Genomic DNA, 12,392 nt, shown 5'->3' with positions numbered 1-12,392 from the left:
TTTGAAATAGTAGCTCTGATTAAGCTCTGTTTAAATTCCTGAAGCAGCTTAATAAAGCTGCTACACTGGTAAAATCCACTTGGACAACAAAGTGCCTCAGGAAGCAAAGAGAAAACAGACTTTTGGGGACAAACTATGCTTCTCGGTTAAATTTTAGGCAGCGTATTATCCAGGATCTCAGATAACCTCTGCTACAACCTCAGACTTATCAGCAGTTAAGTTCTCAATCCAATCATGCAGTCACTCTCTACCTTTCACTGTAGGATGTGCTGTAGTAAAAGCCTACATGGAAAAGTGATCTCCAGCTTGTAATAATGAAAATGCAAAAAACCTCCAACAAGTATTTGCTCTGTCACTTCCTCAAAAAAAATATTACAAATAGCTGAGTAAGTCTTACATGTAACTGGATTTAACCTCCCCAACAACCCCCCAAGCATCTCCTCTGAACAGTGCCCTTAAAGCAGCTAATAACTCTTTTGAGTTGCCATTTTATAGTGTCCTCCCTGCAATATGAATTTAAAAATCCCTTATAGTTATCTCTCTTTTAACCCATTCCCACTGACTTAGATTTAATATTGTGGGTGCACTATCAACGTGCACTCTTAATACTTGCAGTCACTCACTAGTTGTTCCATGTGGTGTTGGTTAAAAGCTAAATCAAATAATATTTTGTTCCACTAAAATTGAGTCGTCCTGTACTGGGACATCAACTAAAGTGCACTTTGGCCCTGACCCTGACTCCTTACCACTGATCGGGATATTATGCTAACTATACTGTCCCTCACTGTAAATAGCTCAGCATAGCTTCAAGTTAAATAGCGTGAAAATAAGTTACAAAGTAGCATTTGTGATCGCACAGTAGCTGAAAAACACAGGAGCTGAAGAACAACGTGGTCGTGAACGGGACTCACTTTTTAGTTTCGCTGAAACAATAACAACAGGCTCATATGGATCCACCCTAGCGCCATAATTTTGTCACACTTTGCCTTGGAGCGGAGAGTTTGTTAGCGTGCTAACCAGCTAGCCACCGAAGCAAGGCGCTGTTGTTTTTATCTGAAGTACAGCAGCAGCGTCTGAAAAGTTGTATTTAATAAACGTGGCCGTCAACTTACCCGAGTCTGCCGGGGTTTTCATCTTTGTTGTCGTCGTCGTCGGCGTGCTGCTTCAGTCACTTTCCCCGTCGACTCGTAACTTTAGACTTTAGTTAGCTTGCGTTTAGCCAAGTTAGCAGTGACACCCCACTCCTTCCTCCGGTGTTGTTCTCACAAGTGGCTTGTTAGAAAAGAACCTGCCCCGATTATGTGCTCGCTTTGAGTAGGAAAAAAAAACTCCGCTGACTTCACATACGCTTCTGCGTTTTACCTCGACACATCGGCGTTTGTTGAAAAAGTTTTGTGCCGGAATATTTGTTTTAAAGTAACGTTACGCGGCGTCTGATGCGAACAGTTGCCCCGAGCCTCTGGGGGGGAATCCAGTCGCCCGGGTCTGAATGGCGCAGGTCGAAGTTTGAAGGAGTCGTGCTGCTGTGGGTCGGTATTGGAGCAGCGGAATGCAACGAGACTAAAGGTTCATCCCGTTTGTTGCAACGATGTCGCATGGTCGATTCCTCCTCCACATCATCATCCTAAACGACAGTCAAAGCAGCGTTGCTTCTGAAAGGAACGAAAACCCCAAAGCCAACTCTGTTCTTTCTTTGCCCCTCTCTTCCTCCGGTACAGACTTTTTCTTTTTCCACTCACTCACTTCGTGTTCCCTCAACCCCCCTTTCTCTCTCGGGGTGTCGTGTTTCGCTCTCCTCCTGCCACACGGGGCCGCCCACGCTGACCCACGGAGGGAGGGAGGGGTTGAGGAACTGAACGCCCACTTGTTGCCAAAGATCGTCTATGTTTTTGAAAGCTTCACTTTTCCTTTCAGTGCAACAGTGAGCTGGGAGCAACAATCAACAGACAATTGAGCTAAAGCTTTTTTTGAATTGTCATTCCAACCATAAAAAGATACAGATGAGATGAAATGATTTTGTCAGAAGACCTAACCTCTATCAAAATATCCTAGGTTTATATGGATTGCATTACACATGAAACAGAAATGTTCAGATCTGATAATTGATATTGCTGCAATTAGTTTTGTTTGTGATAACTATGGTTTTTAAATCTATCAGTTGCCCCAAACCTAACAAAGTTAGACAAATTAAAATGTAATATAATAATTTGTATAACAATATATTCAGTTTGATATCATACTCTTTTTTTAAACACAGCAAATATTAACATTTGAGAGGCTGAAACCAGTTTTAGCTTTAAAAATGACGATTAATTGATTATCAAAATAGTTTCTGACCTATTTGCTGACTAATTCGGTAATCCACTTAACGTTTCAGCTATTTTGTGTGCATGAACAAGGGGCAAACAACCGATCAGTTCAATAAATGATAATTAAATGAATAATATGAATAACATAAATAGCCTTAAACTAACAGATGAAGTGCATGAAAAGGAAAAATATCTGCTGCCTGCATTTAGTTTATGGTTGAGTTTAAATTAAGTAAGACCAGTAGGGCGTCAGATTTATTTTATTTTTCGAATGACTCATTAACATAATAGACGATCTTCGATGAGGACCAATCGCTGGCTGCTGCCCAGAGCCGCCGCCGCCGCTGCCCGTTTTGTCGCCCATCTCGCTCCCGGTTGGCGCGTCACGGCGTTGCTGTGGAGACTCGTTACCGCCGCGGGTGATGACAGGCGCCGTGTTTACCTGTAAACTGCGACAGCGAGGCAGTCCGGGAGCCGCCATCCGTCATTTGAACACAGGGAAGGAAGCAAAGGCCAATCAACAGGTGTTTTGTCCTACAGGAATGGATGGTGGCTGGGTGAGACTGAAATTTACATAGACTGTAATTATAAGAGGACATCGCCTGTAGCCTATCAGGCGCTTATTAGCATTATGGGCCACACACACACACACACACACACACACACACACACACACACACACACACACACATCTTTTGTCCCACACTCCCTTTCTTCGCCTCTCTAATGAAGGGCCCTTCAGCACTTACATCAGCTCTGAGGAGGCAGCAAAAACAGAGGGAGTTGAAAAGAAAGTAGCAGTAATTACTCAAGAGCGTGAACTGGAGGGCGAGGAGCGGGCTGAACTGAAGAGCGGATGGAGAGGAAATGAAGTAGAGAAGAATAAGTGTGTGGAGCCCTTTTTTTTCGCCTTCTTTCTTAGCCAATCAGTCATTGTTTTCTCCCTTGCATCCATCCATCCCTCCCTCTCTGTCCCTCCTCTGCTCTGCTCATGTACTTTGAGTGGCAGTGTGTGGGAGGTGAAGGCCAGCCGGTGGGTGAAGTATTTCATGCAATTGTCACATTGTCACAATCACACACACACACACACACACACACACACACACACACACACACACACACAGGCACAGGCACACAGGCACAATAACAATACAACAGAAAACAACTCTCCTTTCTGCTGTCACATCGCTCTTTCATCTCCTCCTCCTCTCCGTCCTCTCCTCCTTGCCCCCATACATTACACTCCTACTCCTCTTCCTCTGCTCTGCGTGTATCCTTCATCCTCCTCAGTTTTGTAAATTCATCTCCTACTTTCTTTACGCCTACACCTCTCCTCCTGCTCTCTACCTCCTCATTTTCGTCCTTCTACTCGCCTACCTCCCTTCCTTCTCTCTTCACCTTAGTTGTTTTCCTCGTGCTTGCCTCCATATGATGCTTCGTTAACACCTGCACCACACAAGCATTTTACATAGTACAGGAACCATTTACCATTCACACACATTCATACAATGGTGGCTGAGGCTGCCATACAAGGTGCCACCCGCAGACCTGCTCATCAATAAACATGTACACACTGATGGCACAGCATCGGGAGCAACTCAGGGTTCAATGTCTTGCCCAAGGACACTTCGACATGGGACTGCAGGGCCAGGGATTGAACCACGAGCTTCCGATTGTTAGACGACCGCTCTACCACCTGAGCCACAGCCGCGCCCTGTGTGTGTGTGTGTGTGTGTGTGTGTGTGTGTGTGTGTGTGTGTGTGTGTGTGTGTGTGTGTGTGTGTGTGTGTGTGTGTGTGTGTGTGTTTGTGTGTGTGGGTGCGTGCGTGCACTTATGTTCATGATTGATTAATCTGCTGATTATAGAGTGAATTAACAGTTTGATTTGGGGAAATATGCCTTTTCTCTTTCTTGCAAAGACTTAGATGAGAAGATTGATGCTACTATCATGTCCAATTCAAGGTTATACAGCCAGGAGCTGGTTAGCTTAGTTTAGCACAAAGACTGGAAGCAGAGGGAAAGCGCTTTCTCTTTTCACGGGTAATAAAATATGCTAACTACCACACTGGTAGTATTGTGGTAGTACTGGTCCTGGTATTGTGCATACTGGGACAGTCAGAACAGAGCTATTGTTCATGTTATTTGTACCATGCTTTTCCTGCTATTACTGACTTTAAACGTTGCATTTGTGGGGTTGTCACACCCAAAAAGGAACAAATACTCACGTATGTTTTGTCCTGATTGAGTAAAACTTGATCATATTGTTCACTCTGCTCTGCAACAGCAAAACTAAAGACAAGAAACCAACCGTTTTACTAGAAAAGATTTCTAGTGAATAATAATACAATGTAATTCCTGTGTGAGGGAGATTTTAGTCTCCAGCAACCACAGATACGTATAGCTGTGTAGGTGGGGAGATGCCACTGTGAAGCAAGAATTATATAAATCAAAATAAATTTTCCTACCAAACCTGCATTACAAAAATGGTAGTTTGAAGCAAATCAAAATGTAAGTTCTTTCCCTTAAGAGTTTCTTGTGTGGTGAATACTTAGAATCCATCAGAATCAGATGTACATCCTCTTCCTACACGCTCCTCATGCTTTATTGCTGAAAAGATCTGACTCATCACAAAATTTTGGGTCAGTTTTGAGAGAGAGTTTGTGTTGTGAAAACAAAGGTTTTTTTTTTTGTATAATCGGAGTTCTGCCTAATCAATGGCATACTAAGTGGCTGGTTGTAGCTTTTGTTGGTGCTAAAACGTTGATTAAATTCAAGACTGGTTCAAAATGGTTAAACTTGAAAGAGTAATTTATATTCATATTTACTAATATAGGCTCTCTGGATAATTATAATGCTATGGTCTGCCTAACGAAAGAAATATCTTGTATGCATTTGTTATAATCATTTAGATTAATTTAGTCACTTTTTGACTTGACTTCTGTCACTGTGTTTATTGTTAGCTTTTTGTACGTGTGTTTGATTTAAAATCTAAAAAAGGATAAAAAAAAGAAAAAAAAAAAAAAAAGGTTGCAGCATTACTACAAGACAGTTCAATTCCAAAAATATATATAACAACAAAACACTTTGGATTTGGAAAAAATTGTCATGCTCAATACAAAGCCGTATGTTGTTTCACAGCAAGACTCTAAAGTGTGATGAATCTGGTGGAAATACTGTGCTAAATAACTTCCGTTGAAGTTCCAATTTTCAAGCCAATTTCTTCACTCACAACACAATAACTTTAAGTGGGGCAGGAGGGACAGAGTGTCTGCAGGTTGGGGGACACTCGGCCGCATCTAAAAGCAACGGCAACAAAAGCTCAGTGGGAGATCTGACGCTACATACGTGTGAATTGGTGGGGTGATTGGGACTAATTGATCACCAGAGTCACCATCAGTTCATTACTGAGGTGGTAATGACCCTAATCAGTAAACAGGAGCAATCAATCACCACAGATTGGTAAATGCAGAAATACAAGAATTGAAGGATTAATGAATGACGATATTCTAAAACGTGCGATCGGTGGGAATTTAGTGATAATGCTCATATTTGTTTTCCCTGCTGTTGCACATTAGATGAGATGACACAATAATAGGCTAGCTTCACCCAATATCAATGGGCTGTTTTGACACGATTGCTCAAGTTTTACCTTACAGTTCATGGTTACAAAATTATGTGTATAATGACATTACAAACCGCAACATATTACTTACAATCAGTAACAAATAGTGACATGTAAGTTTAAAAAAAGCTTGAGTAGCAACACCAACTCCAACCCATTGTATTGAGTTGTTTTTTTACCCATTGGTACTGGGTAAAGTTAAGTTATTATTGACTAAAACTGGGTTCATTTGGACCCAGTGAATTTAAGTGTGTGGAAAAAACATTGAAATGGGCCTTTACATTGTGATTAAAACATGCAATTCAAATCCTGCTGTATAATTTCAAAATAAATGGGTTACAATGTGAAATTACGTTTTTTTTCTTTTAGGATTGGTTCCATTAGAAATTCCCCAAATAGAGCTAGCTTCATGTCTTTGTTTTTTATATAGGTAAGTGTTTTATATCTGAGGAAATCTGGCATGTTTTTAAAATGGAAAATAGGCCTGAGGGGGCAAATGGTAACTGAGCCACACCCTGAGTTAGCAGCCCTCACTCTTGACAACAAAACTGTAATGGGAGAGGCCTTTTCACACCAGCCCATCTGTATGCATAAGAAAACACACTCACTCACACGCATGCACACACACGCACACACACACACACACACACACACACACACACACACACACACACACACACACAAACAGTAGTTAAGTCAAAATGAGGCAGCTTGTGTATTCGTGACAGCAGAAAATGTTTCAGTGGCTGGAGGGGAACATTTTTACATGTTCGTGTTTTGTGTGTGAGTGATGAAGACATTTTCCATGTTGTGTTACTCTGCTCTGCACCATGACCGTATGTTTGTGGAATAAGGAGGCCCTTGTCTGTGTTTCTGTCTGTCTGTCTGTCTGTCTGCCTGCCCGCTGGCTGGTCAGATGATGTCTGTCTGTCTGCTGCTCTTGTCCTTCAGTTAAAGCAGCAGGACAGCCAAGGATGTGTAGATGAGATGGAAAATGGAGGGAAGAGACACTTGGAGAGGTTTTAAAAGAAGGAAAAAATAGAGGTCAGGAGAGGAGAACTGAGGAGAAACTTCCAAGGATCAGTAGAGGGGGAGGGGTAAGGAAAGAAAGAAAGAAAGAGGGAGAGAGAGAGAGAGAGAGAGAGAGGGGGCAGAGAGAGTGAATGGACCCTTTGTGATCAAAAGGCTTGTTTATTTTCTTGGCGCTTGAACTCTTCAGGAGCCACATTGGGCCTGTCTGACTGTCTAGCTCCTGTCCTCGTCGCCTCCTCGACATCCCAACGACTGGCCCTAAATCACAAAGAGTGATCCACCACAAGCACCTAAAGCATGAAAAATGTCATTTTAAACAGTTTGAGACACACTTGAACGGTGTCAGAAGAAGATAAAATTCAGTCCAAATTGAATAAGAACAAGTGCTTCTTATGTGTGACTTTCACTTCTATATATTTTACTTTTTCCTCATCAAATTCCGGTGGTGGACAGTAACCGTCACTCAAGTACTGTATTATAATGCTAAGATATGTGTACTTTACTTGAGTATTTACTAGTTTATACTTCTACTTCACTACATTTCAGAGGGATATATCGTCCATTTAGGCTATCTAGGTACTAGTCACTTTACGGATTAACATTTTACATTGAAAACATGATGGGCTTATAAAATATGATGCACTATTGTAGAATAAATACTTGGTATATAAAGATGGTCAAAACTGCTCCACCTTGGCCGGCTGTAGCATAAAAATTCTGCATCAATATTAAAAATGATCAACAATAATAAATATAGATACAACACTTATAGAGGCCATCTTTCTGAGTAACCAGTATTTCTGATACTTGCATACATTTTTGGTCGGCTGCGGCTCAGGAAGTAAAGTGGTCGTCCACTAATCGGAAGGTCGGTGGTTTGATCCCTGGCCCTTGCAGTCTACATGTCAAAGTATCCTTGGCCAAGATACTAAACCCCATTTGCTAATTGAGTGTACATGCAAATGTTTATCCCCTCACCTCCTGATGAGCAGGTGCATATATTATCGGATAATATAGGAGGGATAGTATAACGTTACTATTATCAGTCTGTTCTCATTCACTGTTCATACTTATACCTATACTTGTGTTGCTGGAGATTAGTAGGATAACGCACGAAAATACGATGCCTGCTGAGCTAATTTTAACTACATCCTTCTTTTACGTTATTGTTTGGAAGTGTGACCCTTAACCATATATCATTTTAGAAACTCATTAAGTTAGTTGTGTCTGTGTTTTCATTTGAAAAGTACTAAAACTGTCAGATAGATGTAGTGGATTATAAAGTTAAACTTAAAATAGAAACAACCAAGTAAACTATCAAGTACATCAAATGTACTTAAGTATAGTAGGCTACTTGAGTAAAAGTACTTATTACTTTCCACCTCTTTAGAACTTGTCCAGATAAATAAATAAAATAATAAATAAATAAATAAAGTAAATTACACTTACTGAAATTAAAATAAACAATTTTCTATAATAAGATGTATGTATATATGATCCTCCTCTGCATTACTGAAAACTGAGAAACTCCTACTTTACACCACCTAACACTGCATTATAATGCATTACATTATATTACCGTCACTACATTGCATTGGGGGATTTTGCATCAAGCAGACAGTAGAGTATGCAGTCAGTCCCACTCGGACACAAACACTCTCTGTTCCCTACTCCCCCTCTGCGTCCCCCTCTCCCCTCTCTCTCTCTCTCCTCTCTCTGTTTTATGTCTCTCTCTCCCGCTCTCCTCCAGCTGGTATTCACACATGTGTAATGGGATTAACACGCTCCCGCGCCAGGGAGGAGAGAGAGGACAGAAACGGGAGGAAAGCGGGGAGGATGAGGCCATGGAAGAAATGGGGGAGGAGAGAGAGAGAGAGAGAGAGAGAGAGAGAGAGAGAGAAAGAGGGGGTTAAACAGAGAAAGGTTGAGGGGGTGGGAGAGCGGGGTTCCTGAAAAGGAAAACAAATGTATAGAGGAAAAAAAGAGGGGTGGCAGAGCTCTTTCCATTAGCTTGTTAGGCTACAGGAGGTCACAGGGGACATTTCAGGCTCATTTGAATTTCGGGGAGAACAGCCCCCGAGAAGCTCTATCTGCATACAGTCAGACCGAGAAGTGTCAGAATAGAACTGCAGTTGTCAATAAATAATAACCTCATATGCTAAAAGTATCAATCGCCCTGAGTTGATAGTGGAAGTTTATCAAAGTCAACAAACCAGAGTTAGATTCAATCCAAATTTCAGAAAAAAATTTGTGAGAGGAAAACAAATTATGAGAACGGATGGATGTTTTAAACGCACACAAGATGTTAAATATACTGTATAGATAATAATACAATAAAATACAGTATTTGACTAAGACACAGACTTGATATTGACTTTATAGTGCTGTTTCTTTCACAGGCCTAAAGAGGCAGTTCAAATAATTGTCTTACTTACCTCTAATGGTATATATCCATGCAGATAGTTTTGGTTACATCTGTCCAAGTTTTGAAATATCAATCTCAAGATTTAAGCTGCCTTCTTGATACAATGGATGTGATAGTCATCTCAAAACCTGGGCAAATCAAACTAAAACTATCTGCATGGCTAGATACCACATACGTTGAGCTGGAGTTTTTGACACCCCAAAACTAAGCTTTTTCAAAATGGCTGCTATAGTGGATTAATGTGAAAACATTAGCGTCCTGTTTTAGTTTTGGACGAGGAAAGCAGAGCTTTTGGCAAAGTGACAATGTAAGCCTGGTCAGGGACTGTGTGACAGCTTTATGTCACTTCTAACCTTATCTGTGATGACTCATTATAGCCAATCCCACAGTGCAGGTGTCGTCATTAAGTTATATATTTATGATCACAGAGAGCAGATTATTCAGATTGTCTGTTCCACTCCTGATCAAATGTTGGCTGTGATGCACAATGTTGTTGTTTGTTCACAGAAAAAAGACAAAGAAGAGAGATTTAGCCATTTTTCTTATGTTTTAGGGTTTCAGTATCGTGGGAGATCTTTACCCAAAGAACCCAATCACGTAGTTTCCACACGTAATTGCTGTTTTAAAATGAGCTGATTAAATGTGGACGTTGTCTAAGAAAGTGTAAAAGTCAGGAAAGAATGCTTACAACATACTCACATAAACACATCATTAGTTTTGTCGCTAATGAACCACCACAGGTCATTGCTCTGCATGATGAATGGCACAAAAACACTCACCATGTGGTCGAGTGGTGAGAACATGAAAGAAGTGAGCATTTAATTAGGTGCAAGTCAACTCTTCTGCAGAGAGACGATGCAGTCACATTCAATAAAGCTTTAATGTGTAGAGAGATAGAGTTCAGTTCTTGGAGAGGAAGAGAGACTGCAGAGAGGAATGTGAGAGTTATATTTGACCTATTTGCGGCCCTCTGCCAAGTCTGTAATGGAGAAAGAAGGAGAAGAAGAACATGAGTAAGGGAAACCCGAGAGGCCGAGTACACAGACGAGAGGAATCAGTGAGTGAAGGAGAGAAGTGTGAGTTGGCAAAATGGAGAGAGGGGGGAGAAGGGGACGGGAGAGGGGGGGGATTAGAGAGTCGAGCAGCCAGCAGTTGGTCAGTCAGACTGAGGTATGTGTGGAATGGTGTCAGTCTATGTAGAGCTCAGTGTGTATGTGTTAACAGCCTCCTCTGTCTATCTCTGGAGGAACTCCTTCTTCCTATTCCTATTGGCACCACGCACCGCTTCCTCCCATAATACACCCCCCCGAATACCCAGACTGCTCCATCAACTCTGTCAATATAGAAACACACTGCTTGGATGTCAGAGGAAAACTGCAACCTCATGCACCTTTAGTACTTGTGCACATAACATTTGGGTATCCGGAGTGCCTACCAACCCACAGACTGTGAAACAGGACGACCCAGTCAGTTTTTTTGCAGGCTGCTTAGATCAGAAAACATTAGATTCAACAAGCCATTGAGATTTGTCTCACTTTCCTATGTCACATCAAGGCTCATTAGAAGATATGAATATCTCCACCCACGGTTTGAGAACTACCTTTGCAAAGGTGCGCCATATTTTTCTCGCAAGCCAATCAGGGTTTTCAGAGGGGGGCTTAAAGTGACAGGCGCTAAAACAAAGTGTTTCACACAGAGGGTAAATACAGGTATATTCAAACAGACAGTATGAGAACGTTAATGTGTTTTTAAAGCATGTAAACAAGTATGAACCTGAATATGAGCATGCTATGTCTCCTTTAAAGGAACATGCCGACTTATTGGGACTTTAGCTTATTCACAGTAACCCCCAGAGTTAGACAAGTCGATACATACCCTTCTCATCTCCGTGCATGTTGTAACTCTGTCTGACGCCCCCAGCGCTAGCTAAGCCTAGCACAGATCATGCAGGTAACCGGCTCCATCTAGCCTACTGCTCCGAATAAGTGACAAAATAACGCCAACATGTTCCTATTTACATGTTGTGATTCGTATAGTCACAGTGTGTACAAATAACAAGGTCATATGAGACACAGCCGTCTTCTAACCGTATACAAACTGGGAACTATTCTCAGAAAGACAAAGCACTGCTACTTTTGCTACTTGGGCGGAGTGATTTGCTAGCAGCACCTGAAGCCCTGTGGTGAGGAGCAGAGAGTTCGCCTGGAGTTCACTCAGAGTTGGAGTAATAGAGTCAACAATTACTAGATAGTAAAAGCATAGTAACCTTGTTATTTGTACACGCTGTGACTATTCAAATCACAACATGTCTTTCCTGGCATCGTTTCAAGAATATTTGCGTCCAAACGGATCCATTTGTAAATGACTCAACACGCTACTTCATATTCCAGGCCTATAGATGGCGCTGTTTCTGCTACAGAAATTCACCAAAACACGGAGAAGAAGAGGCAGAGCATGCGCATAAAGCTTGTGGCGCTGTATACAAACAGACAGTAGAAGAAGAAACCAAACAGTCCTAGTAACCCTAATAGGCTCAATATCTTCTCCGGCAGGAACACAAGCATGTAGTCCGCCATTGTTGTTGTTGTTATGAGACGTCGTCGCGGGATAAGAGGTGGAAGGCTAGAGATCGAGGGGTGTGGCGATGACATCATCGATACGCAAGTATGCGGCTTCGCCATCCAAACGAAGACACAAGGGCGGCGTTTTCTAATTTTTTTCACCCTGGGACCAGGATTCAAAAAAGTGCGTCTTCAGGCAGTGCGTTTACAGGATTCGTTTGGACGATCGGACAAAACGATGCAAAACGTGCGTTTACACCAAAAAGCATTTCCGTGTGGATGGCCCCTCAGAGTTAGGGCGACTGTTCTACAAATGCAGATGTGTGTGCACGTCCCTTCAGATGGTGAATGAATGATTCAGGGGTGGAAAATCCTGCAGAAAAAGCTGCTATTCCAGCATTGGCAACCGCCTACACTTCAAAGCAACCAACAAAAAAAAGAAG

The 12,392-nt window shown here is 41.8% G+C and overlaps 1 protein-coding gene across 1 annotated transcript in view; it reads right to left on the bottom strand.

Moving 5' to 3' along the window:
• The window catches only part of erf (Ets2 repressor factor), a 39,360-nt gene extending 37,540 nt beyond the window's left edge, over positions 1–1,820 (bottom strand). The window contains exon 1 of the mRNA XM_078267417.1: positions 1,113–1,820. Coding sequence (XP_078123543.1) covers positions 1,113–1,134 — 22 coding nt within the window. The 5' untranslated portion in view covers positions 1,135–1,820. The remainder of the gene's footprint in view (positions 1–1,112) is intronic.
• Between the last annotated feature and the right edge of the window lie 10,572 nt (positions 1,821–12,392).

Source organism: Sander vitreus, chromosome 14 (genome assembly GCF_031162955.1).
Source record: "Sander vitreus isolate 19-12246 chromosome 14, sanVit1, whole genome shotgun sequence".
Lineage (NCBI taxonomy): Eukaryota > Metazoa > Chordata > Actinopteri > Perciformes > Percidae > Sander > Sander vitreus.
This window is presented reverse-complemented; position numbering and strand designations above follow the sequence as displayed.